Source organism: Ovis aries, chromosome 3, assembly GCF_016772045.2.
Source record: "Ovis aries strain OAR_USU_Benz2616 breed Rambouillet chromosome 3, ARS-UI_Ramb_v3.0, whole genome shotgun sequence".
NCBI classification, from domain to species: Eukaryota; Metazoa; Chordata; class Mammalia; order Artiodactyla; family Bovidae; genus Ovis; species Ovis aries.
The window spans coordinates 211,170,262-211,198,051 of record NC_056056.1 but is presented as its reverse complement, the minus strand read 5'-3'; the positions used below and the strand labels follow the sequence as shown (position 1 = coordinate 211,198,051).

General features: G+C 51.0%; 1 protein-coding gene across 3 annotated transcripts in view; it reads left to right on the top strand.

Annotated features, from left to right (window-relative positions):
* Positions 1 to 1,101: 1,101 nt before the first annotated feature.
* Positions 1,102 to 27,790, top strand: part of KCNA6 (potassium voltage-gated channel subfamily A member 6) — a 37,568-nt gene continuing 10,879 nt past the window's right edge. Inside the window, exon 1 of one of the 3 annotated variants that reach the window (XM_027967988.3) lies at positions 1,102 to 4,488. In XM_027967988.3, the coding sequence (XP_027823789.1) occupies positions 1,814 to 3,409 (1,596 nt within the window). In that variant the 5' untranslated portion in view covers positions 1,102 to 1,813 and the 3' untranslated portion in view covers positions 3,410 to 4,488. Of the gene's footprint in view, positions 24,635 to 27,790 lie in introns of all 3 variants that reach the window. The other 2 variants (XM_012175539.5, XM_060414258.1) reach the window with 2 other exon arrangements.

Below are 27,790 nucleotides of genomic sequence, written 5' to 3'. Positions count from 1 at the left end.
GCAGCGAGAAGCCAGCATCAGCCCTGCTGGGTAGGTAGGCAGTGTGAAACCATCAGACCCTAACCTGTCTGATCTAGTGATGGTCTCTGGCTGAAATGGGTGGAAAACCATTCTTACCTCCTCCCTCCTGGAGACTCCCTACAACCAAATGGGGTCCCTCCCCAAATACTTCCAGGTGGGTCTTCCTTGTAACATTGCACGTCTGTGCACAGAAGCACAGGCCATCTTTCTTACAAGATTGTAGGGGAGTGATTGAGACGGTGAAGATGAGGCACCCAGAGGTGATTGGCACGTATTAGGTGCCCAGGAAGCACAGCTCTTAGTTTAATTAACACGCCCTTCTCAGACACTCCAGATTCGTTCCCAGGGAGGCTGGGAGCTTATGAATTCCAGGATGTATAATACTTCCTTAGATTATGCTACCTGTGAGATGCCACCATCTTCTGGTTCTTTTTTCCCTGGGACTGCTGCCCAAGCGCCCTTGGAAAACCTCTCTTGGGAAAGGCAACAGGCGACCTCCCACCCTTCTCACTTTGCAATCCTAGAAGGGCAGCCTCACCCGCCTTCCTAGGTTTGCAAAAAGACCCATGGGATTCTCTGGGGAGTGACACTCAAGTACAGTTTAAATCGGGAGCTCTCAGGCCATCAAACGTGCTTCCTTTATTTTTTAAGTAGGGATTGAAGAAACTGGCAAATGGGTCTTTGTAAATTCAGAAAGAGAAAAGATGACTTGATTTTTTTTTTTTTTTTTTTTGGTCATTCAGTTTTGGGGTGAGTGGAGGCACGAAGCTCTGTGCCGGATGGCAGGGCGGAGTGTTTTCTTATTGATGAAATGCACTGCGCAGGTCAACTCCGCAAACCGAAAAGGGAGAAGCGGATTGCGGGGGCGGGGGGGTGTGGCAGAGGGGTAAGTGCCTGTTCAGAGGGCGGTGGATGCGGACGCGCTTAAGGGAGAGGCGTGCCAGGAGAGCGCGGGAAAGACTGCCGGAGAGGCTAGGGTGCTTCTGCTCGCCGCGCCCGGGCTCGCGCAGCCCCTGGCCGGGCGAGGGGTGTCATGCGGGAGTGGGGTGGGAGGGGGCAGCAGGCGGGGCCTGCCACGTCACTTGGAGAGAGTGTGTTGGGAAGGAAGGGCAGAGCGGAGAGCCGAGCCGCTGCAGTTGCGGCGGCTGCAGCAAAGGCTTGAGCGCTGGGGAGGTGGGTCCGCGCGCCCCGGCCCCCGGGGCGGCCCCAGGGCCCCTCTCGCAGGCCGGCGGCGCGGCTCGGAGGGAGGCGGTGGCGGCCGTGGCGGCGGGAACGGCGACCTTGGTCAGCGGAACGCGCGGTGGCCGTTGGGCGGAGGCCGAGCCCCGCCGGGCTTCTTGGCCGAGTAGGTGGGAGGCGCATCTGGGGCACGGGTCCCGGCGGCGGCAGGGGGTCTGGAGCCGTGGGAGCTGGGACGTGCTGACACCCAGGGCGGACCCCCGCGTCGCGGAGCCCAGTCTGGGGCGGGGCGAGAGGGGCCAAGCCACGCGTCTTTTTCGGGCGTCCAGCTGCACACGCGCCAGGCTGCGGTTCCAGGTACTCCAAGCTCCATCTGGCATCCGGCGCGGATACCTGGAGGCGCGGGGCCGAACCCTCCGCGCCCTGGTCGCCTCCCCAGACCTAGCCCGGCAGAGACCAGGGCTTCGGAACTCAGGGACCCGCCGCCGGCTCGAACTGCAAGCCCCACCCTGCAAAGAGGGCGCCGCCGAGAGCTGGGAGGCGCCGCGGCGCCCGGGTGGTGGTCGTGTCGTGGGCGCCGTCCTAGCGGCGGGGAGCGCAGCGCGGAGGGGACATGCGATCGGAGAAATCCCTGACGCTGGCGGCGCCGGGGGAGGTCCGCGGGCCGGAGGGAGAGCAACAGGATGCGGGAGACTTCCCGGAGGCCGGCGGCGGCGGCGGCGGCGGCGGCGGCTGCTGTAGTAGCGAGCGGCTGGTCATCAACATCTCGGGGCTGCGCTTCGAGACGCAGCTGCGCACCCTGTCGCTGTTCCCGGACACGCTCCTGGGGGACCCCGGCCGCCGCGTCCGCTTCTTCGACCCGCTGAGGAACGAGTACTTCTTCGACCGCAACCGGCCCAGCTTCGACGCCATCCTCTACTACTATCAGTCGGGGGGCCGGCTGCGCCGGCCGGTCAACGTGCCGCTGGACATCTTCCTGGAGGAGATCCGCTTCTACCAGCTGGGGGACGAGGCCCTGGCGGCCTTCCGCGAGGACGAGGGCTGCCTGCCCGAGGGTGGCGTGGACGAGAAGCCGCTGCCCTCCCAGCCCTTCCAGCGCCAGGTGTGGCTTCTCTTCGAGTACCCGGAGAGCTCGGGGCCCGCCCGGGGCATCGCCATCGTCTCCGTCCTGGTCATCCTCATCTCCATCGTCATCTTCTGCCTGGAGACGCTGCCCCAGTTCCGTGCAGACGGTCGAGGTGGAAGCAACGGTGGCGGCGTCTCCCCAGTGTCCAGGGGCAGTCAGGAGGAAGAGGAGGATGAAGGTGACTCTTATACCTTCCATCCTGGCATCGCCCCCGGGGGAATGGTGGCAGGGGGCTCATCCTCACTAAGTACTCTTGGGGGCTCCTTCTTTACCGACCCCTTCTTTCTGGTGGAGACGCTGTGCATCGTCTGGTTCACCTTCGAGCTGCTGGTGCGCTTCTCCGCCTGCCCTAGCAAGCCAGCCTTCTTCCGGAACATCATGAACATCATCGACCTGGTGGCCATCTTCCCCTACTTCATCACGCTGGGCACCGAGCTGGTGCAGCAGCAGGAGCAGCAATCGGCCAGTGGCGGGGGCGGCCAGAACGGGCAGCAGGCCATGTCCCTGGCCATCCTCAGAGTGATCCGCCTGGTCCGCGTGTTCCGCATCTTCAAGCTGTCCCGCCACTCCAAGGGGCTGCAGATTCTGGGCAAGACGCTGCAGGCCTCCATGCGGGAGCTGGGCCTGCTCATCTTCTTTCTCTTCATCGGGGTCATCCTCTTCTCCAGCGCCGTCTACTTCGCAGAGGCCGACGATGACGATTCGCTCTTCCCCAGTATCCCGGATGCCTTCTGGTGGGCGGTGGTCACCATGACCACCGTAGGTTATGGGGACATGTACCCCATGACGGTGGGGGGCAAGATCGTGGGCTCCCTGTGTGCCATCGCCGGGGTCCTCACCATCGCCCTGCCCGTGCCGGTCATCGTCTCCAACTTCAACTACTTCTACCACCGGGAGACAGAGCAGGAGGAGCAAGGCCAGTATACCCACGTCACTTGCGGGCAGCCTGCCCCGGACCTGAAGGCAGCTGATAGTGGACTTGGCAAGCCTGAATTCTCGGAGGCCACCCGGGAGCGGAGACCCAGCTACCTTCCCACACCACATCGAGGGTATGCAGAGAAAAGGATGCTCACTGAGGTCTGATGGATGCGGGCAGTGCCTGCATGGAAGGAAGACACCAAACACACCCTTCCTTAGGGACCTTTCTCATCCTCCGCTACTCTCACCCCAGCTCCAGGTGACCTCCTGACTCCCTCACCCCACAGTGGTTGGCGCCAGGCCCATACACCTGGACTGTCAGCCTCGTTACTCGACCCCTGCAGCACCCCAGGTTTCTCCATCTAAGTGACATTTTTGAAATTCTAATGGTGCCACCCATTCGTGCCCATCTTATGTCACGTGGATGAGATTTCCATCTGACCTTCCCTTGAGACTCTTGATTTTTCACGTTTGGGACTGGTGATGCCTCTAGGAAGAGTAACGTCGACAGGCTGGAAACCAGGCATACCTGGGTCTTCTTTCTCCTTAGCATCCTTCACTTTGGGGCATGCACCCTCCCATCGTAGCTTCTGGCCACGTGCTAACTAGCCGAAGCCGGTGGACAGAAACAGTACTCATCCTGTTGTTTTCCTCCAGTGCCCTGTAAGGTTGGCTGGTCATTCTGCAGAGAAGCCTTAGGAGAGCCTTCAGTTGCACAGCCTGAACATATGTTATCTGTCTCTGATCTTGGATGCAATTAGAGAAACTACGATGACACTTGGATGCCATTTGGAGGACGTGAGAGGTCAGTCCTGGACCAAAAGGGCCAGTGGATTCTTCTAGCATGACCTGGCACGATAGATGTTATTCTCTGTTCTCCACTTGGCTATCTCGACTCTGATTCCCCTGACTCTCTGGCTTCCAGGAAGGCTCCTCCTTCTCAGAGCCAAATACTCTGTCTGTTCAGGTGCCTTCCTGTGCGGAGAAACTGACAAAGGGGAACCACGGAGCTGCGAGAAATGGCCGAACAGAACCACGTACCTGGCCTGACCGCTTCTTAGAGAAGCAGTGTCCCTTAGACAGTGCCATCTCGGAGCGGTGGAGGAGTCATTTTGCTGACAGCAAATTCCTTTCCCTCACTTCCCCCAGCCCTCTCTAGCCCTCCACCCTTCTTCCTGGGAATCTGACTTAGGTTTGCAGCCGAAGGCTTGCTAAAGCAGACTCCAGCTTAAATCTGCCGCCAGGTAGAAGCACACATTGGATGCTAGCGTGGGTTTCTGTTTGCATTTTGCGGGCAATGAGACAGGAGGTTTAGAGTAAGGAAGAAGCATTGTTCTTTTGCCTCACTGGTAGAGGTTTTTTGTTTTGTTTTGTTTTTTGCTGAGTCAGGTAAACATTCTCCTGCTCCAGCCCTGGAGCCGAAGCCGCTGGCTGTCACTGGGGAGATGCCCAGTGGTGCCCCCACCTGGTCTGAGCCATCTTCTTTCATCGGGAACTGAACTGCTCTTCCTGTAACACCTCCCCACGTCCCCTTTTTCTCCTCTTTGCACTGCCATTCATTTGCTGCCTTGATCAACTGTGATGTACTGTTCTGAGCTCTCCTGGGTGCAGTTCAGAAACCGGAAGGACTGTTAACATGTTTTTAGTTTTATAATCTAGGCTTTAAGACTCCTTGATGAGAATTTTTTTTTTAAGCTTTTCTCGAAGAGCCAGCTTACGAGGTACAGCCTCTTGAGGGTTTTCTTGAGAGACACTGTGTCTGGATGTTGCTGCACTTTACAGGGTAAATTGGGGGCCACAGTTCCTCTTTGTGCCTCAGTGTCCCCACCCATTTGATGGGAACATTGACGTCTGTCCCTCCACCCCCACTTCTTGGGGAATGGCCCAGGAACTCAGCTTGGATCCTGGGGGTGATGCTATGCAAATGCGTGAACTTCTGTAATGATTTCTAGCTCATTATCTTGCTTCCCCCTGTCCCATAGGCAAAGCCTCCTCCCAGGGTTCCCGCTTTGGGTCCAAAGCCCACGTCCAGGCCGTTCTGGGTCCTTAGCTTTTTAAATCCCTCCCTCGCCTCTTGAACTGGGCCTTATTCTTTGCTTCTTCCCCTTCAGCAAGGAAGGTGCTCTTTGGAGCGATTCAGTGGCATCCTTTTACGGCCAGCACCATCTTGACTGGGTGCTTGGCTTCTCCAAATCTGAAATACAAGAGAAAATGCTCATGATTCAGACACCTGCTCTGAGGCAATGAAGTGCCAGTTTCCCACATCTGCTCTGGAATATTACTCCTGACAGTTCAGGGGGAGGGGAGAAGAGAAGGTCCACCCAGAGGCAAAAGGGATGCTCACGTCGAGAGTGAATGTTGAAACACGGATGTGTCCTTCTCAGAATGGGTGTGTGTGTGTTTTCATCGTCCTCACCATTTCAAGTCAGAGCATGCCCGAGTGGAAAGGGTTTATGAAGAGCTGGGCTCTCCGGGGATTCTGGTTGCCGTAGCAACCTTCCAGACTGTTCTATCTTCTGATTTGGGCGGCCACGGAGAATGAGAGACGATGTATTCCCAGCTTCTGAAATGGGGACGCCCCTCACGTAACGTTGTTTAGGGGCTGGCAGGGCTGGGACAGGGATGTGTGGCCTTTGGAAAAAGAAAGGGAAACAGGTCCCCAAAGCTTCCTATCTGGACCTTTCTTCCTGGTTTCCCCAGCCCATCACTGGAGCTATCTCATCTCACTCCTGAGTCTTCAGAAACTTGAATGCTAGGCAACTGCCAGTTAGACCATATTCTTTCTTTCGAAATGGCCTTGGAGGGGACTAGCTTCTCAAGAGGCAGCTGCTACTAGTGTTAGTCCATAATAGTACCATGGAGCCCTCACATTGGCCCCTCCCAGCTCTAAGACAGAGAGATGATGCTTCTTCCCAAGGAAATGTCTAGCTCCTGGGAGGGACCTCATAGATGGCTCTTCTTAAAGACATCCAAGACAAACTGGGAGGCTGTGACCTGACCTACTTCCTCTGATGGATTTCGCCAAGTGACCCCCTTTGACTCTGAGCCTCTTGATGTGGATTTTGTTCCCTGAGCACCGAGGGAATCTGTGCCCCGTGTCGCCGTGACAGCTGGGGTGGCGATTTCACAGCTGTCAGCAGAGGGGTTCAGGTCGTTGTTACACCTGAATTGGGCCGGCAGGAGCTCCCAGAGGTCTTCCTGGATCTGTCAGGCTCAGCTGAGACGTGGGGGGATTCCTCCTGCCTGAGAAGCCCCAGGAGAGAAGGGGACAGCTGGCCATCTTTGCACCCGAGGTAGGTTCTGCTGTTGGGGAATTTTGTTCTGGCTCAGTCTTTCGGGTCAAATGAGAACAGGAGTGGGGAGGGGCAGAAAAGGGGCGGGAGAGCATGCATCTGGGGAGAATGAAGCCTTTGACTGTCTTTCCTAAGCAGCCTCCTCGCTCGCTCTCTCTCTTTCCGTGTGTTTCTGTCTCCATCGATATTACTCTCCTCTGTTTCTGCTTGCACACTGCTATCTCCCTTCACTCCCCCTTCTAAATCACCTCCCCCTTTTCCTCTGCATTTTCCCTCCTTCCTTATTCTCTGCAGTCTCACTTGCTCTGCCTTTCTTTCTTCTCACCTTTCTGGCTTTCCCTCATCTGCCATTTGAACCTCTTCTTCCTTCTTTGTGCATCTTTCTCTCACTTTCTCAGGAGCTGGGAGCACCTTAGGGCGTTTCAGTTGGGCTCACTCTTTGCATTTGAGGATGGCTGTGACCTTGGGTGTTTGCTCAGAAGGTTGTTCTCCAGCTGGTGGACTCTCTGTTTTCCTGACAGTACAGCGTCCTGTCCTAGCGTGCTCACCTCTGGGGGTGGAATCCTGAGTTTCTGGAGCAAGATGAGATTGCTGTGGGTTTAGAAAACATCTCTGATGAAATGTCCTGAATCTGCAAGTAGAAAATAGAGAAGGCGGGTTGGAGAGAAGACAGAGGACCTCATTTATTTCAAATAAATATTTTGCTTGTGTAGCATTGGACTCTGCTCACTCCGGGTCCCCAACCTTGAGAAGCTTGCGGAAGAGTTCCAGACAATGCACTATAGATACAGTGAAATAAACACCGAAAAGAGGATGTGGGAGGAAGGCATAGAGTGGAATTAACCTAGAAAAAGCCTTAATTCAAGGCTGGCCTTCTGAATGCCCTGAATTCACTCGAAGGTTCTCAGAGCTGTCTCTCTCATATCCTGAAAGCAGAGTTCGTAAATCCCAGTGGTGTGAAGTGCAGGAGACGACTCTCCTTAGAAAGGTGGCTTAAGATTCACCAACCGGTTTATAAGGAGGCTTTTTCTTTGTGCGTCTCTTTGCTGGAGGTCATGTAGACTGAGTCCCATGTGTATCAGGATATTAGGTTTTTGCAGGGTTGTTGTTCAGTTGCTCAGCTGTGTCCGACCCTTTGCAACCCCATGAACTGCAGCACGCCAGGCCTCCCTGTCCTTCACCGTCTCACAGAATCTGCTCCAGCTCATGCCCATGGAGTTGGTGATGCCATCCAACCATCTCATCTTCTGCTGCCCCCTTCTCCGTCTGCCTGCAGTCTTTCCCAACATCAGGGTGTTTTCCCATGAGGGTAATGGACATTTTCTAAAAGAGGATTGCTGTGACAGTTGTACTTGATAAGTTAACTCACAAAAGTCACTGAATTTTTTTTTTAAAGTGACATGAGGCTGATAACTCCAGAGTTTCATGTCTTGTCTGGGAGATGGTTTGGTTTTATAAATCTAGACGTTAAGCCTCTTTGAAGATGGACCAGACTGCATACTTGAGAAGAATGACAGTTTTTTTCTCTGCCGCATGGGGACACTTCAGAGCTTTCGTGCTGCTCCCGTCCAGTGCTAGGAACCGTTTGTTTTGTTTTGAATTTTGACAGTGAGACCATTGTGGGATTGACGTGCTCCTTTCTTTTGGCTCTGGAGACAGACTAAGCCATTTCTGGTCCATGCAGAGCCTGGTCAGCTTGTCTTGAACTATGATAAGCACGTTGAACATGACTCGTGACAGCGCAAAGACAATGAACTTGCCCACCCCGCCCCCACTCCCGCAACCCGCCCAAAGCTAAGGGGTTTACACTTTGCTGGCAAAAGCTCACAAACAAATGCAGAAAATTCCACCTCATCTCTGTTTCCCTGGAAACTCAGAGTTCCTTGAGAAATTACATATGAGCCAAGGTGTTATTCTCTTGGTCTGCCCCCCACCCTCCAGTGGCTGATTGGGTGTTGCAGGCTTATGGCGCATTCAGAAAACAGAAGAAGCGGGGGTGAGGGTCTTCCCTTAGCTGGTCCTCCTCTTGGAGTGCTCATCAGATGTCATTGCTCTTTGCTCTCACTTGCCTTCCCCCTCACTGATCCCTTCCTTCCCCTCCCCGCCCTTGGTGCTTTTCCTTACGTGACACCTTCCAGTCCTGCTATTTATCATGCCTTCTCTCGGCTGGCTGAGACCTTGCTTTTGGCAATGTTTTGTCCCCCGGCATCTCTCCATAAATGCCAAGATAGATTTCCAAGGAACGCGGTCCTCCTGGGACAATCTGGCTGGAACCTGCCGGGCTGGCTCTGATTGGTTCTGACTGTGAGTTATTGCCCAGGGAAGCAAAGTTTGGTCTAATTCTAGCTTGTCAGGGTCACTTAGAGAAGGAAAAGAAACCCATTCTTTAAACTGAAGGATTTCCTCTCTCACTCCCATTTGATGCTGGGCTGCTCTGGGGTGCGAGGCTCTCTTGGGGCAGAATCGGGCTGGAGCTTGGGGCTTCTCCCGAGAGAGAGCCTCTAGATGGAAGCCGCTGGGAATGAAGACAGATGGGCTCCTAATGCCTGTATTATCATGTCTCACGATGAACCACTTTCCTGATCTGGGCCTGAGGTCCCTGCGGGGCTGGAGACGGTCATTTCTTTCCCCTCCCTTTGCTCTGAATTCCTAGAGAAGGGCGTTCTTGCCACCTCTTTGTTCCATATATTAAAAAAACCTTTTTGTTGGAGACTACTTGATTTACAATGTTGTGTTAATTTCAGGTGTACAGCAAAGTGATTCAGCTATGCCTATATGTATATCTACTCATTTTTAAAGATTCTTTTCCCATATAGGTCGTTATGGAGTATTGAGCAGAGTTCCTTGTGCTATAAGTAGGTCCTTGTGAGTTATCTTGGTGCTCCCTAGGAAGGAGATGAAAACCTATCAGTGAGCACCTTGGAAAGGTTTTCTAGAATGAGTGACTGCTTCTTTCAGAACAAGAAAGAAAAAGAGGCAGACACCTCAATACTGGTATCTCACCTTGGCCACCCGTACTGGTCTAACCTTGGCCATCAGCATTAGCTAGCCCTGGTGGAATTTATGACAATTAAAAAAATTATTTTATTGAAGTATAGTTGATTTACAATGTGTTAATTTCTGCTGTACAGCAAAGTGATTCAGTTATACATATATAGACATCCTTTTTCATATTCTTTTTCATCCTGGTTTATCTATGACTTTTTTTTTTTTTTGAGCACAGCTCTGACCTCATCCTTGTTGCTATGGAGAGGGTTTCCTTTCGTCTGTCACGTGCCAGGCAGACACTCTTTGCTTGGCCCTAGAAAACGTCTTGGAGCCTTAAGTGGCCTTCATCACAGGTGCAGGGAATGCAGACAGACCCTGTCTCTCTGGCGAGAGCGAAACCAACATCTCCAAGGAGCTTGCAGCCGAGCTGTCTACGGTGCTGCTATTTTTGACATGCTTGCTTGCTCCCAGGACTTGACAACCGCTGTCTCCAGGAGACAGACAAACCCTGCTTTTGGCAGCAGACATTTTGCCTTGGAAAAAAATATAGGAAGACAGTCCTGCAGTCAGGAGGGGCTGGTGCTGTGCTTTCCCGCTCCTCCAGGAGGCTGGCACCCGGCCAGTGGGGTGGTGGGTCTGAGGCTGGGGCAGCACCCCTATCTGGGAATCCATCCTGCCCCATGAGAGTGGTCCTAACAGGAATGAGAATGGCATCTTTCATTTAAGAAAGCATCTCAATTCAGTGCTTTCAGACATCATGTCTTATAACAGAGGTTAGGAGCCTGGACTCTGGAGCCAGTTGTCTGGGTTCAGATCCAACCTCTGCTGCTCACTGGCTGGGTGATGTGAACCAAGTTCTGGAACCTTCTGTGCCTCAATTTCCTTCTCTTTAAAATGGGGGCATAATGGGGCCAATCTCATAGGGCTGTTTCAAAGATTAGATGAGTTAATATCCTGTTTATGTAACACCAAGTAACACTACTTACACAGTGTCATGTAAGCAAGCACCACACAGAGGTTGATATTATCATCAGTGCTGTTATCCTTCAACAACCAAATGCAATGGGAAGGCTAGGCATCGTTTTCCTCTTTGGCAGAGAAGGCAGTTGAAGCTCAGTGGGCAAGTTCAAGGGCACCTGGCTATCGAGTGGTCCACCGCCCTCAGGTGAGACGTGATGAGCAGAACCCAGGAAAAGTCCAATGGATATTCAGCACGAAGAGAGAATGAATCATGGTTCCTGAATGTGCACATAGCTTTTTGTTTGGCCACATCTCCAAGCATCCCTAGTTCCCCAACCAGGGATCAAACTTGCTTTTCCTGCATTGCAAGCGTGGAATCTTAACCGCTGGACCACCAGGGAAGTCCCCGAGAGGCTTTTACTTACTTGCCAGTTTGTCTTTTAGACTGAAAATCCACAGGCTTCCTATGCTGTTTTCCTTCTGGGGCTCTGAAGGCTCAGAACTGCTCATGCATCTTTCTAGAGGATCTTTCCTCACACCATCACTGTTCTCCTCCCCTCATGCGTTAGCAGTCTGGGAGGGTGGGAGTGGCTCTCTTCTAGAGCCTTCCTCTAACACTTCCTTTGAATCCTCTTCTTTGGAACAGATGCAGGGTCTCACAGGTGGCCCTCGGAACAGAACCCATAAGCTGGACCCTGGCTCAGAGTTTTTGTCTACAGTTCTAGCGGCTTTCAAATCCCACTTCCTGGTCCTCACCCTCAGTGTCCTTTTATGTCCCACCATGTCTTTCCTCTCTGCAGTGGGGTACCTGCTGACATTCCTTGGTTGTTTTCCACTGTTTTTTCCTCCTTTCAGGGGCTTCCCAAGTGGTGCTAGTGGTAAAGAATCTGCCTACCAATGCCGGAGACGCAGGAGATGTGGGTTCGATCCCTGGGTCGGGGAGATCCCCTGGAGAAGGGCATGTCATCCCACTCCAGTATTTTTGCCTGGAGAATCCCATGGACAGAGGAGCCTGGCGGGTTACAGCCCATGGGGTCACAAAGAGTTGGACACGACTGAGTGTCTGAGCAATTTCCTCCTTTCAGAGGGTACAGGAGATCCTAGGGTCGAAAGAAGCTGCTCCCCCACCTCCTTTGGTTTTCTGGTCTGCTTCCACTGCGGTTGAAGGGCCGCTGCTGGCTTGGGGGGTCTCAGTTCCGGGCCAACAGCTGTACACATCCTTAGCTCATTCCTGAGGCCACTGCAGTGTCCTGTGGGGGACTTGGCCCCAGGCAGGAAATGGGACTGCCCTCCCCACCCTGAATTCAGAACTTCCTGGCTTCCTTGCTTTCAGAGTCAGAGAACTTAGGTCTGAATCATCTGTTAGCTGCACCTTGTATAAATCTCTCCATGCTTCTGTTTACCATCTGCAAAATAAGGAAGCGAATTCCACTCAACCCACCTGGTGGTTGCGAGGTTGCAAGCGAAAGCATTTCCCAGGCCACACACTCTCAGGAGAGCCTGGTTCCCTGCTCTGCCAGGCAGCTGAGGGGGCTTCAGTGACACTGATCAGCCACCCAGAGTGCCCAGCCACCTGCACCTCAAAGAAAGGGTGTCCCAGGTGACTGCAGTTTTGTTCTCTGAAACCAGCATTGAAATGAAATACAGAAAAAAAAAAAGACTCAGGATATCAACTTTTAAGCTCAAAGGCTCTTTTCCTAAAGGATTCATTGCAGAATCTCTAAATAACTTGCACGTAAGACATGATTTAATATAGAGAAATTAAAAGATGCTTGCTCCTTGGAAGAAAAGCTGTGACAAACCTAGACAGTGTATTAAAGAGCAGAGACATCACCTTGCCAACAAAGGTCCTCATAGTCAAAGCCATGGTTTTTCAAGTAGTCATGTACAGATGTGAGAATCGGACCATAAAGAAGGCTGAGCACCAAAGAATGGTTGCTTTTGGACTGTAGTGCTGCAGAAGACTCTTGAGAGTCCTTTGGACAGGAAGGCGATCAAATCAGCCAATCCTAAAGGAGATCAACCCTGAATATCCAGTGGAAGGACTGATGCTGAAGCTGAAGCTGAAGCTCCAGTACTTTGGCCACCTGATGCAAAGAGCAGACTCACTGGAAAAGACCCTGATGCTGGGAAGGACTGAGGGCAGGAGGAGAAGGGGGTGACAGAGGATGAGATGGTTGAATGGCGTCACCGATTCAATGGACGTGAGTTTGAGCAAACTCAGGGAGATAGTGAAGGACAGAGAAGCCTTGCGTGCTGCAGTCCATGGGGTCATAAGGGGTCAGACATGGCTTAGTGACTGAACAAACAACAAAAATCACAGGACCAGAGTCAGACAGAGTGAAGTTTCCAGAGGCTGTGGTAGCTGAGTCATAAATCAGACGGACGCTCATCGGCTGCTTTAAGGCAATTTGGCATCCCTGGGAAGAGAGAAAAGTCTGGTGTGCTTGGGAAAATTCGAGTGGCCTGTGAGGTTTGCTCTCTGCTGTAGGGGATGTGTCAGGCTTTTCAGGAGCTACATATATTTGTGTGTGGTGAGCCCAGCTTCTCATTCACCCCTAGACCTCAGGCAGTTGCCCTCTGCTCATCTGGAAGGGTGTTTGTTTCCGGTTTTATTTTGCTTTTAAAAAGTTTTTTTTTTTGGGGGGGTGTAGACCATTTTTAAAGCCTTTGCTGAGTTTGTTACAATGTTGCTTCTGTTTCATGTTTTGGTATTTTGCCTTCATGGCTTATGAGATCTTAGTTCCCGGACCAGGGATTGAACCCGCGCCCCGCTGCACTGGAAGGTGAAATCTTAACCACTGAACTGCCAGGAAGTCCCTGTCTGAAGTCTGGGAGTGAATGACAACCTGCGCTCCTCATGTACACACCTTCCTTTTTATTTTACTTTCAGTTCAGTTCAGTCGCTCAGTTGTGTCTGACTCTTTGCAACTCCGTGGCTTACCTGTCCATCACCAATTCCTGGAGCTTGCTCTAATTCATGTTTATTAAGTTGGTGGTGCCATCCAACCATCTCATCCTCTGTCACTCCCTTCTCCTCCTGCCCTCAGTCTTTCCCAGCATCAAGGTCTTTTCCAACGAGTCAGTTCTTCGCATCAGGTGGCCAAAGTATTGGAGTTTCAGCTTCAGCATCAGTCCTTCCAATGAATATTCAGGACTGATTTCCTTTAGGATGAACTGGTTTAATCTCCTTGCTGTCCAAGGGACTCTCAAGAGTCTTCTCCAACATCACAGTTCAAAAGCATCAATTCTTTGGCTTGGCACTCAGCTTTCTTTATACTCCAATGCTCACATCCATACGTGACAAATGGAAAAACCATAGCTTTAACTAGATGGACCTTTATATTACTAGACATAGCAAAGTAATGTCTCTGCTATGCTGTCTAGGTTGGTCATAGCTTTTCTTCCAAAGAGTAAGTGTCTTTTAATTTCATGGCTGCAATCACCATCTGCAGTGATTTTGGAGCCCCCCAAAATAAAGTCTCTCACTGTTTCCATTGTTTCCCCATCTGTTTCCCATGAAGTGATGGGACCAGATGCCACGATCTTTGTTTTTTGAATGTTGAGTTTTAAGCCAACTTTTTCCCTCTCCTCTTTCACTTTCATTATGAGGCTCTTTAGTTCTTTGCTTTCTGCCATAAGGATGGTGTCATCTGCATATCTGAGGTTATTGATATTTCTTCCAGCAATCTTGATTCCAGCTTGTGCTTCGTCCAGCCCGGGATTTCACATGATGTACTCTGCATAGAAGTTAAATAGGCAGGGTGACAATACACAGCCTTGATGTACTCCTTTCCCAATTTGGAACCAGTCTGTTGTTCCATGTCCAGTTCTGTTGCTTCTTAACCTGCATACAGATTTCTCAGGAGGCAGGTAAGATGGTCTGATATTCCCATCTCTTTAAGAATTTTCCACAGTTTGTTGTGATCCACACAGTCAAAGGGTTTGGCATAGTCAATAAAGCAGAAGTAGATGTTTTTCTGGAACTCCCTTGCTTTTTTGATGATCCAGTGGATGTTGGCAATTTGATCTCTGGTTCCTCTGCCTTTTCTAAATCCAGCTTGAACATCTGGAAATTTACGGTTTACTTACTGTTGAAGCCTGGCTTGGAGAACTTTGAACATTGCTTTACTAGCATGTGAGATGAATGCAATTGTGCGGTAGTTTGAACATTCTTTGGCGTTGCCTTTCTTTGAGATTGGAATGAAAACTGACCTTTTCCAGTCCGGTGGCCACTGCTGAATTTTCTGACTTTGTTGGCGTATTGAGTGCAGCACTTTCACAGCATCATCTTTTAGGATTTGAAATAGCTCAACTGGAATTCCATCACCTCCACTAGCTTTGTTCATAGTGATGCTCCCTAAGGCCCACTTGACTTTGCATTCCAGGATGTCTGGCTCTAGGTGAGTGATCACACCATCGTGGTTATCTGGGTCATGAAGATCTTTTTTTGTACTTTACTCTTTGTTTTTGCTTTCTGCATCTGCTCTGCCCTGGTACATGGTTTTACATATGTGCAGCATTCCAAACAGCTATCACAAAGTGCCTCACCTGAGATTTCACAGCTACTTCTGACCACATGTCCTAAATCAGAGATGATGGGACACTAAGAAATGCTGGGCACGACAGTTCTGTCTCAGTAAAGGTGGAAAGAATAGAAAAAAATGAAACAGAAGAAATGTTGGAAGAGTTCACATGCAGCGTTGGATTTTTGTTTTCTTCTGAAGAATAATGGGTCTGGTCTCCTTGGGCTTGTGTTTCAGTTTCCTAACATTGATCAGAAGCACTGAACACAGTCGCTGCTTCGGAAGGGCAGAGCGATCCCTTTGTTTAAAAAAAAATAATTATTATTTATTTGGCTGCACTGGGTCTTAGTTATGGCACGCAGGATCTTTGGTCTTTGTTGCAGCATGCAGGGTCTTGAGTTGAGGCATGTGCGATCTAGTTCCCTGACCAGGGGTGGAAACCAGGCCCCCTGCATTGGGAGTGTGGGGTCTTAGTCACTGGACCACCAGGGAGGCCCCAGGCTGGGTGCTCTTGCCCGGTACCCATGGAGGCACTGTGCCTGTAGCGTTGGGCTTCTCACAGGAGGAAAGACCTCTTCCTACATGTGCATTTGAACCCCAGGCTGGAACATCAGAGGCTGAACCATGGTGCCCTGGTCTCCTCCATCTGGTGACCTGTGGTCGCTAGCTTGTGTGGCCACTCTTGGAAGCCTTCCTGCGGGATCGTGTTGGACTGAGTCACAGCGGACTTGTAGATGGGGGTGGGAGGAGGGTAGTTATCAGACACAGACAGTGGGAGGAAGCGGAGGTGAGGGCTGGCAGCTGGCGAGGAGACAGTCACAACTCCAGACGAGGGATGTCCCTGCAGGGGAGCAGGGACCTCCCGGCAATCAAGAACACGCTCAGTTAATGTGCAAATATAATGTGCAAATGTAACACCCTGGGGCTCTCTGCCATCACCCTTGTGTAGGTTCTCAGCACCCGATGTTAGAATTATTGCAATGTTAGTCACTCAGTCATGTCTGACTCCTTGTGACGCCATGGACTGTAGCCCACCAGGCTCCTCTGTCCATGGAATTCTCTAGGCCAAAATACTGGAGTGGGTAGCCATTTCCTTCCCCAGGGAATCTTCCTGACTTAGGGATTGAACCCAGGTCTCCTGCATTGCAGGCAGAGTCTTTACCATCTAAGCCACAAGGGAAGCCTAAAATTATTGCAATAAGACCATTCAATTTGGGGAAAAAAGAACACCCTAAGTTACATGCGCTGTTCAATTACATGGGCAGGGACACAGGTGGGTGTGGAGCAATAAAGGTTTTCCATCTAAAATGACTAGAATGAGAAAAAGGCAAACTGTGGTGTTGGGCTATTTTTCCCATTTGAGGATGACCTCCTGCATCTCTGATGTCAGATAACTAGGTGTCTCCTATGCCTGTCGGCTGGGAGCGGGACAGAATTGAGAGAGGACATTCCTAAAGTGGGACCATATGGCTTTTCTGGGTCATCACTTGCTCACAGCCTGGACTCTGCATTTGTCGGATGTCTGGGACAGCATGACCCCGCTGTCAGCCCCAGACCCCTTCTTGTCCTTCTGAGATTATTCCCAGTGAGTTTCGGCTCCCAGGGGAACTCTTGTGTTTGTGAGATTTACTGGCTGAAAGTTAAATCATTGTAGAATTGGATCCATGTCCAACATATTGCCTTGGGAGGCAGATAAGAAAGTCTCCCTTTTTTCAGTGCTTTACGGGTAATTTCATTGCGATATTTCAGGGCTAGAATTCAAATGGAAAGTCTCAAAAGCAATTTGAGCTGCAATCAGCTCAAAATCCTCTGGATTCCAAGAGAGGTGAGGTCATCCCTTACCAGGGACAGCTTTCACTGCAGAAAACCCAAGTTGAAAAAAATTCTATAACCCTTCCTTCCATTCCCCCTAAAATATCTGCTGTTTCCAGGAGTGTGGAAAAAATGAAATCAGGTTGGACTTCAAGGAAATCCATCATGGGCCTTCCATCTTAATGCTTCTCTGCCTCACTTTTTCCAATAGGTGCACTTCTAAAAAGTTGCTGTTTTTGTTGTGTGAGTGTGTGTGCATGTGTGTGTATATAAAATAATAGATTCAGTTTCTATCAGAGGTGTTTTCAATAGTAGGGAGCCTTTTCACATTAAAAAAATCGCAGTATAGCTAAACTTACATGAGGATATCTGGTCTATAGAAAAAGGAACGTTGACTAATTCGTGGCACACTTGCTATGAATACCATCCTAATTCCCTTTCTCTAATGGTGGGTAAAGGAATACTCTCAGAAAGATTTAAGAAAGAAAGAGCCTTTCTGTTTGTTGGCAGAAGCAGGGGATACTTTTCAAAATGCATCTTCAGAAGTGGGCACTTGAGGCGAGTCTTACCATTTCCATGACTTTCTTACTGCATTTTGACTCTAGGTGCTGAATCTGCCAGTATTCCGACGTGTTCGAGTTCGGTCACTCAGACCTGTCCGACTCTTTGTGACCCCATGGGCTGTAGCCTGCCAGGCTCCTGGTGGGTTGCCATTTCCTCCTCCAGGGAACCTTCCTGATTCAGGGATTGAACCCGCATCTCTTGGGTCTCCTGCATTGGCAGGCAGATTCTTTACCACTGTGCCACCTGGCAGCACTGCATTTTCCGTCCCTGTGGCCGTGTCAGGTGAGGCAGGATGGGAGATTTGAGGACACAGTTCTGAGCCCCTAGTTTCTCTGTAAACCAAGTCGGAAGAGGTGATCTCAGCCAACCCGGGAGGTGGCGCCCAGTGCTGCCGCCCTCTGGCTCTGCTGCCATGTGGCCTTGGGGGTGTTGGGAACCTCTCTGAGCCTTTTCTTCCCTGTGAAAACATCCCTCATGGTGGCCAGTGGGATGCACTGAGGCAGAGCTGGCCCAGGTGTATCACACGGCCTGGCAAGCGCCCAATCAGAGAGCAGTATTATTTCCATGGCCTCTCTTTTCTTTCCCTGGCTCAGTGGGATGTTGAGGCTTCAACTGGCAAGCGTCTGAAAACTGTCCAACCTTTTGGAATGGTGGAGACCACTCGGAGCTCTCATAAATTAGTCTTTTGGGAGATATAAGTATCTATAATAGTTTCTATTGCTTTGCAAATTTAGATTGGCTGACCACGATCCAGCTATTCAATCATCAGATACTTGGCTGTCACAGAGGAGACTCATGGAAAGGGGTTGAATGCCCTTTTCAACTTGAAAACTACTTCCAGGCTAAAAATGCCAGCAGAAGAGAGTATCCAAGGATTCTAGTAAATCCCTTTAAAGAGGATGTAAGCAATGAGGCAGCATATCCCTGGGAGCAGTGAGAGCTTCCAGCTCCCTTAGGAATTAACTGAGCATGTGAGTAAGCGAGTGTAGACAGATCTGGGGCTCAGCTGGTTACCTGCCTGGCTTCTGGGCCCAGGTGGGGTGCTACCTGGGGTGCCCAGCAGCTCATTGATGTGCCTTTTGTTATGTGTTTGGGGTCAGTGGTCTTTGAAATTACGACACAAACTGTTGGGAAATAGGATTCAATTTACAGAGAACGTATTTCTTTATATGCAGCATTTCAGGATGTGTTTCATTTGCATGGAAGTCAGTTGAGTTCCATGGTAAATACGTAGAGAATAAGACAAAACGACATGGAATAGTTGAATAAGAAGAGACTTCCAGAAGTCAGGGAATACAGTGCTCTGCCTTGCACTTGAGTAAGTCCCTAATTTTCCCAGGCCTATTCTTCTTCTTTTTAATATTTGCTTATTTATTTGGTTGCACCTGGTCTTAGTTGTGGCACGTGGGATCTAGTTCCCTGACCAGGGATCAAACCCGGGCCCCCTGTATTGGGAGCCCAGAGTCTTGGCCACTGGACCACCAGGAAAGTCCCCCAGGGCTCTCCTGAGACTTCCTCAATGAGAATCCGTATCCCACACCCCTTCAAGGACATGTGTTTGGGCTTCACAGCCTTTGTTGTCGGGGCTTTTTCCTCCTATGTCAGTTACGCATCGCCTGTGGTGCTTTAACTTCCTCGTGTTTTTTCTTCTGCTGCCGCGTATACTGGCCAGATTACTTAGAGTAGCTCCTTCTGTCAGCTCCTCAAGGTGATCTGCCGAGCACCAGTCCAACATCCCCACGGGAACAGAATCTCTGGGCGTGATGCCCGTTTCAGAAATGATGGTCCTAGTGGTTAAGAATCTGCCTTGTGATGCAGGGAATGCAAGTTCGATCCCTGGTCAGAGAACTAAGACTCCACCTGCTGAGGGACAGCTAAGCCTGCGCACTACGACTACTGAGCCCACGGGCTCCAGCACCCACGAGCAGCAACTGGAGAGTCTGTGGGCCGCAGGAAAAGATCCTGCACAAAACAAGGAAGATCCCAGGAGCTGCAACTAAGACCCGACCCAGCCAAATAGCACTGCCTCTGAGAGACACAGAAGGCATATGTGCAGAAGAGTAAAGCCTCTGAGAAGTCCTGCAGCGAGTAAAGCTATTTCCCTTCTCAAGTCAGTGCTGTTCAAAGTTTTTTTTTTTTTTTTTTAACCTCAGAAGCTCCACCTCTTTTTGGAGGGAACTTCTATTCATGTCCCACAAAAAAAAAAAAAAAAAAAAAAAAACCCTGTAATCCAAGGAATATTAATACATTTCGAGAAACTCAAAGAGATCTGAAACTCCCGGCAATGGATTTGAGTCTGTGAAACCTCAGCCCTTTAAATAAGGTCTTCTCAAATGGATCGTTGGGGACCTCCTTAGCAACCGTCTTCAAGTTTTCCACACGCCTCTTAAGTTTGTGCAGAGGCTTACGGAATCAGTGAGTTGATAAGGCTCTGAATAATGCGGAAGGAGACATTCCCTCCCCTGGTGACCTTGCTCTTAAGTAGAAGTCCTTGAGAAAAAGAACTGGAAGCGTTGTTCTTTGTTAGAGGTGAAGTTTATGTTCTGCTTTGCTTGCAAGTGGCCACACTTGACATACACTTCGCCAATGGATGACTGACTTCAGGGTTGCCTTACGGTGCTAGCAGTTTGATTTCCATGCACGTTGTTAACCAAATCAGAGATCGCACGCCTGTGTGCTAAGTCGCTTCAGTCTCGGTTGACTGCGACCTCATGGACTGTAGCCCACCAAGCTCCTCTGTCCATGGGATTCTCCAGGCAAGAATAGTGGAGTGGGTTGTCATTTCCTTCTCCAGCGAATCTTCCCGAACCAGGGATCGAACCCAGGCCCCCTGGGTCTCCTGATTGTAGGCAGATTCTTTACCGCTGAGCCACTGGGGAAGTCCCTTCTGTGCTTAGAGACAAAAGGAGGGGATGTGGTTGCTCTTGACCTGCTGTTGCCTTTGTCTCGGCTCTTCTCCTGGACATCCTGGACTGTGCGTGAGGAGGAGCTTCTGATAACTGACTGTTTTGTCTTTAAATCCACCAAGAGTCAGAACAAGTGGACTGTGGAAAAAGTGGGAATCACATTTAATTCTGGGTCTGTCACTGGCTTCGGAGAAGGCAATGGCACCCCACTCCAGTATTCTTGCCTGGAAAATCCATGGACGGAGGAGCCTGGTGGGCTGCCGTCTATGGGTCGCACAGAGTTGGACACGACTGAACTGACTAGCAGCAGCAGCAGCAGCAGCTGTCACTGGCTTGCTGTGACCCTGAGCAGGTTGCCTGCCTGGCACTGGGCAGGGATTAACTGTCGGTATGATTCTGTCCCAGAGTCTTCATCTGTACAGTGAGGTGGTTGCATTAGACAATTTTTGAGCTTTTGCTGGAAAATTCTATGGGCGCTCAAGCCTATTCATTAAATGTACAGCTGGTTCCCTTGATCACTTGGCCAACTTTATTGCTTGACTTTTGCCACTAGAGTGATCTTTCAAAGAGAGAGTGGGCGTTAACTTACAATTTCAACTTTACATAGAATCATTCAGTTTTAGAGGTTATCTGCTCCAGTCTCTTACAAAGATCAGAACTTAACACTTTAAAAATATACTGAGCTGGTTATAGCAAAGTCTTGGAAGCGGTCATAGCTTTTTATGTGATACCGAGTATGATAAATCTCTTCCCTCTGCTTCTCAGTTACTTTCCCTCTCTCTCTATCTTCCCTCCTCCCGCCTCCTCTCCATCTTTCCTCCTTCCCTCCCATCCTTCCTTCCTGTTTGCTTAGATGAAGTCTTTCTTAGTCAGTGATTTCTTAATCTTTTAAATCTCAGAGTAGCAAAATAAGCGTTCCTCGGTGTTGTCTGTGTCAGAACCTTGGCTTTATGACTGGAAAGACGTGGGGTGTGGACGGCGCTTCTGTGTTAAGGAGAAGCAGGGAATGCAGACCAGCAAAGATGCTGATCTAGTATCCTCCTGGCTCTCTGGCTCCCCACTTGCAGAGGGAACCTGCAGAAAAGACAAAGCCAGGTAGGTACAGCTCTTTGGTGTCTTCAAAGTAGGAGCTGCCTCTTGCTGTTTCTGGGTAACCCCGAGGGCGGTGTTGGACTGTTTGCTGGGATGTTCCCACTGAGCCATGCAGTTTCTCTGATAGGAAGGCCTGTCCAGCTCTGCCCTTTCAGCTAAGTCCCAGGAGCTGGGGCTGCACTTCGGGACCAGGGTCCTTGTTGAGCTGGCTCCCAGTCCTGCCCAGCTCCCAGGTCCTAGTGCTTTTTGGTGTTTGTGCCTCACCTTTATCCCGTTTTGCCTCGCTTCCTACTGCGGGTGCAGCCTGACAAGCAGCAGAGGGCTGGCCAGAAACAGAGGAAGCCCATGTGGACTCCGAGCATGCTGTTTGAGCAAACGGCTTGAAACAAACAGTTTTATTTACTGACTTTAAAAGTTGCATCTGCTCATTATGGAAACCTAGTGCAATTTAGAAAAACATAAGGAAGAAAATAAAAGTTCCCACAGTCCCATAACCAGAGACTTTCAGTGTTGGAATTTTGTTGGTTTTTCTTCCAGACCAGCTCTGTCTCTGCATCTCTCTCTGTTGAGATCCATTTTGTATTTCATTAAAAAAAAAAAGCTCCATATTTTGCCTCTAATTTTCTCATGCAGTTATCACATAGATGCACCATCGTTTTGGTAACCTACCGCCTACTGTGGGTCATTCTGGTTGTTTGCTAGCTTTTTGTCCTAAATGATGCTACGGTGGACATTTTTCCTCTATATAAGTGTTCACATTTATGATTCTGTCCTTAGGTTGTGTTCTTCCAAGAGTCAAGTAGCATAGATAAATTGAGCAAATTATTTTCTGTACCTCAGCTTCCTCACCTATCATAAAGCAACAACAGAAACAACAGGAGACGCTTCACCAGCGTGGCGGATGCAGCCACATTTCTAAGCACGTCGCCTGCTCCGATTTGTTTGCTTTCCCAGCAGCTCTGTGAGAAGCTCCACCCCAGAGGAGCCGCTGGTCCAGGTCTCATGGTCCAGGCATTCTAGCTGTAGCATCCTTGCTCTTAACTTCCCTGTGAGACGTGGAACAGACCCTTGATCTCTATCCGGTCCTAAGGTCATCTACATCATTTATTTCTACACTAGCCGTGTTCCCAAGTAACACGGTTGCCTGGGGTGAGTTCTTGACTCCTTAAATCCTTGAATCCTCTTCACCCTGGCATTTGTGTGTTTAATGGGATTGGACTGTGTGTATGTGTGTGTGTGCGCGCACGTACACACACTTATGTAATCTCAGGAATGGAGCAGAGCCGACGAGAGAGTGTGGGGCAGAAAAGCCTGGATATCTGTTGATAAAACAATGAAGTGCGGTTATTCGGTGTTATTCGTTAAGGATAACTCATCTCAGCCTCTATGGCTGGGAAATTGGTCATGTTAGAATCGGGCGGTCAGTCCAGTGGAGCAGGAATGGGGTGGGGAGCACTGTCCAGTGCCATCCCATCCCCAGAGCACATGTCTGCATGTATTCCCTGAAGAGGGCACGTCCCCTCCCCAAGTCGCTCTGTCCACAGCAAGGTGATGCCTGCAGGTGTGACTGTTCATCCTGCAAGGAAGAGGGGATCACAGACTCATCACAGAATGACGGTCCGGGCTGCCTCACCATGGTGTTCAATACAGACACCACTCGGCCTCCCAGAAACCCTGATGCAGGATCTGGGAGAAGCTGAGGGTCTGCTTCTCTAAGACGTGTGTGCCGCATGACTGTCTTCAGGAAACCTGAGGAGATCTGAGGTGGTGGGTCTCCACCTTTCCAGTGCTTCAGAATCCCCCTGAAGTGTTAGTCACTTCAGTCATGAGCGACTCTTTGTGACCCCATTGACTGTAGCCCGCTAGGCTCCTCTGTCCATGGGTATTCTCTAGGCAAGAATATTAGAATGGATTGCCATACCCTCCTCCAGGGGATCTTCCCAACCCAGGGATTGAACCCAGGTCTCCTGCACTGCAGGCAGACTCTTTACCTTCTGAGCCACCAGGGAAGCCTGAATCACCCTGCTGCTGCTGCTGCTGCTGCAAAGTCACTTCAGTTGTGTCTGACTCTGTGTGACCCCACAGACAGCAGCCCACCAGGCTCCCCTGTCCCTGGGATTCTCCAGCCAAGAACACTGGAGTGGGGTGCCATTTCCTTCTCCAATGCATGAAAGTGAAAAGTGAAAGTGAAGTCGCTCAGTCGTGTCCAACTGTCCGCGATCCCATGGACTGCAGCCTACCAGGCTCCTCCGTCCATAGGATTTTCCAGGCAAGAGTATTGGAGTGGGGTGCCATTGCCTTCTCTGGAATCACACTAGGAGCTTTATTTTAAAAAGTACCGCTTTCTGCCCCTTTTGCTGTCTTAACGCCTTCTCGCTTCTCCAGTTTGAACCACTGATCTAAGATGCAGTCAAGAAGCAACACTTAAAAAAAAAAGCTTCTCGAGAGACTGTAGGGCACAGCCATATTTGGGGACCACTGGTCTAGGAGGTTCTAGCCCCCATGCTTTTATACCTTCACCTGTACGTGCCCTTCACATTTCACAAAGCTCTTTCACAACAGGACATCACAACAGTTCACCGAGACCGGCAGAGCAGGCATTTTTATGACTTTCCTTGGCCCAGAGAGGTTGACTGAGTTGCCCGTGGTGGCACAGCTTCCCCACCAGTCAGAGCAGAGATTCCCTGCCCAGCCCCGGCCAGTCCCGCCCAACCCTTTGGGAAGGGGCAGCCTCCCTTCCCCTGAAGATCTTGCAGGATGGAATTATCTCAGCCCCCTTCTTGTGGAACTTCCTTCTTTGCCTTCTCACCCACATCCCTTCTACTGCAGCCCTGCCTCATCCTCAGAGAGCTCCTCGTGAAATGGTGCCAGTCACCTCTTTTCCCCAAGCTCCACCCCCACATAACAGATGGCCCCAAGGACAGAGAGGTCTGACCCCCAGCCCCCGCCCTAGCCTTTCGTGGCCGATCCTCTGCATTAGTGCGTGGCAGGAGCCAGCAGAGCTGCGTCCAGCAGCAGCTGTCTGGGACTCCCTCTGCTTTTCCCCTGCTGTCACCTCCTGTCTGAATTCTCCCTCCACCACCAAAGCTTCTCTGCTGCACCTACTCCCCTCCCACCCTGCCCCCAGGATAGCCTTCAGGCCCACCTGAGTCCTTCCTGTGAGCCCCTGCAGTGGCGGGTCTCCTCTCTGGACATCTGGGACAGACTGGTGCTTGACAGTGTGGACCAGGTTGAGGAGAACAGAAGCAGGTACCTGTATATGCTCTTCTCTATCCATCCTCTGCCCAGGAACCAGCTATTGGCTCACACTCTCCCCCGACTCGAAGCGACGACTTCTGCTTCTCTTTCCTTTTCCTTCCCTTGTTCGAACCTTTCCCCTCATGCAGGCGGGATCCTGGACCAGCTCCCAGGGACTGCAGGCTCCGAGTCAGAACCCTGCAGCCTTGGTCCCTGGGATGCTGAGAGGGGGGCGGGGGTAGGGAGGAGGCGGGGTTTTGCACTGCAGGCTGCGGAGCTGTCCCGGGAGGAGGTGCAGGTGCGGAGGCCCTGCTTCCCTTTACTTGCTCAGCATCCTTGTGACAGGGGACGGCACCCCCTGGCAGATACCAGCAGTGACTGCAGCATCAGAGCAGGTTCCAACCCTGCCTCTCTGACTCGCTAGCCTTGAGACCTTCTTTCTTCTTTGATGCTTTGTGTTCCTCAGCTATAACATGGAGAGCATCGTGCTTAAAAACTTAAACAAAACTGACTTTTCTGGGCACAGAGAAGCAGGGCAGGGGATGGCAGCAGTTCTGAGAATCTGTAGGATGGAGGAAACGCCTTATTCAGTGTCTGGTACCCACTCATTCTTTCTTAACAGACATTTATAATGGGCCCACATGAGCCAAACCCTGGAGAATCAAAGGTGAGCAGGGCTTAAAATCTTGAGGAAGGAGGTACATGGCAGACATGAGTAGATAGCTGGCCATAGCACAGTGTGCTCAGTGGTGGAAGCTACGGGGACAGGCTTTCCGTGAAGCCTGCGCCGTCCTTCCCTCTCATCACTCCTGAGCTCTGATTGTGGGTTGCTGCTGTTGTTTACTCAGTTGTGTCTGACTGTCTGTGACCCCATGGACTGCAGCACGCCAGGCTTCCCTGGCCTTCACCATCTTCCGGAGCTTGCTCAAACTCGTGTCCATTGGTCGGTGATGCACAGACAGACACTGATGCAGGAATCAGGGGACAACTTAATTAGCATCAGAGCAGCACTCAGATCCTGCAGCTCGGGGTGCTGGGGTAAAAGGCCAAGCTGAAACATGCAGCTGGGACTGCAGGCAAAGTGGGGAGGGACTCTTACTCCTTTCTACCTTGGAAGGAGCTTCCAGATCACATTGCAAAGGACAGAGCAGGAAGTTTGAACCACTTTTGCCCATGACCGTGATGAAGGGCTTCCCTTGTAGCTCAGCTGGTAAAGGATCCATCTGCAATGCAGGAGATCCTGGTTCGATTCCTGGGTTGGGAAGATCTGCTGGAAAAAGGATAAGCTACCCACTCCAGTATTCTTGGCATTCCCTGGTGGCTCAGCTGGTAAAGAATCTGCCTGCAATGTGGGAAACCTGAGTTCGACCCCTGGGTTGGAAAGACCCCTTGGAGAAGGGAATGGCTACCCACTCCAGGATTCTGGCCTGGAGAATTCCATAGACTGTATAGTCCATGGGGTCGCAAAGAGTTGGACACAACTGAGTAACTTTCACTTCATGATGCAAGGCTCAGGGGATCCTGCTCTCTGGGGCTTGGCCCCCCCGCCTTACCTCATGTCCACAGAAGGCTGCAGTGGTTCCAGAAATCACGTCCTCATACCACCATGTCCAAAGGCAGGAAGAGAAGAATGAGGAAATAAGAATCTGACCAGCTCTCTTAGAGGTGACCTGCAGGAGGAGAGAGAGCAAGACTCTGAAATTTGCAGTGGTCGACATTCCCAGCGGCTTAATCCTTCCTTGGAAACCATATGCAAGATGTTCCTGGTAAGAAAGGTAGAGAATTCTCCTGGAGGCTGGAGGGAGTCAGGGGAGGTTTCCCAAAGAAGTCAGTATATCAGCTGGGCCTCGCAAGATGAATAGGAGTTTTCAGGATTGAACATTCTCAATAGAAGGAATAACTTGAGCAAAGGCACGGGGACTTGGGACTTCCCTAGAGGTGCAGTTGTTAAGACTCTGCACAGGTTTGATCCCTGAGCTGGAAACTAAGATCCCACATGTTGCAAAAAAAAAAAAAAAAAAAAGGTTCAGGGACCCAAGAAAAGGAGGATGTGTTCAAGGAACTGGGAGCTGGGAACACATAGGGTGGGACAGACTGTACTGCAGAGGCTGGGAGAGAGAGGTTGGATTCAGGTGGTGATGAGCTGTGACACTGTTAGGGGCTGGATTCGTTCTGACACCCGTGGGAGCCGCAGGAGCTGTCGGTCAGAGGCAGGACCTGCTGAGGTGTCTTTTGGGAATGATCCCTCTGGTTGAAGTGAGGACTGGAGTCGAAATGAGGCTCGAGACCCAGTGCTATGCAGTGGCCGGCATGGCACGTTGTGGGGAAGCATGGTGGGAGTGGTCCGCCGAGGTTTCGTCACTGACATTGTTCATCATTGCTGGCACAGGTGACCTCTGGCCAGGTTATTGTGAACAGGGCAGTCCTTTATTGCCCCTGCAAGGGCAGACTTGTCTTAACGCACTGCTCCTGGTGTGCCCCTGAAGGAAGGCTCCTACAGGAATCCAGGTAAATAGAGGAAGTTCTGGTCATGTGTGCCGGGAGCTCTTGGATGGACAGGCTGAGCACTGGCTCTACAGTTTGGAGGTGGATTTGAAAAGAGCCTTTGTACTTGAGGTGCTGTGGCGCCAGGCTGCAGAAGCTGTCTGCCTCCAGGAGTTTCTTGAAAGTGGAAGCTGCCCACGTGTGTGTGCTTGGAGGGTGTGGAGTGGGAATGGGGTGGGGGGAGTTGTCACCATCCTGCTGACCTCAGGGGCACAGGTCTCACAAACCCCTTCTCCTCTGGCCACCCTGTCTCCCCTGGATCCTCTCTGGGAGCCTGAGAAGCCCTCCCTCCACCGCTGAGAGCCAGTGGGAAGGAACAGCCACTCTTTTGTCCCTGGAACTTTCTCTGAAAAGAGTCAGGGCTGCCAGGAAATCATCAAGGGGAGGTGTTTGACAAGCAGGGTTATTCAGAAGGAAAAGCCTTGCCTGCCAGCCTCCATCCCCCAGGCTTCCATAGGCGCTGACTCCCACCTTTGCTGCCTGGGGAGCTGTAGCAGCATGCCATCCTTGCCCAGGGTAGGGGGTGGGCAGCAGGGATTAATGTGGGTGCTCTCAGTGGGGAACTGAACCTGAGGAAAGCAAGACTGCTTCCCTTGACCCCCGATGGCTCTGTAACCTAAATAA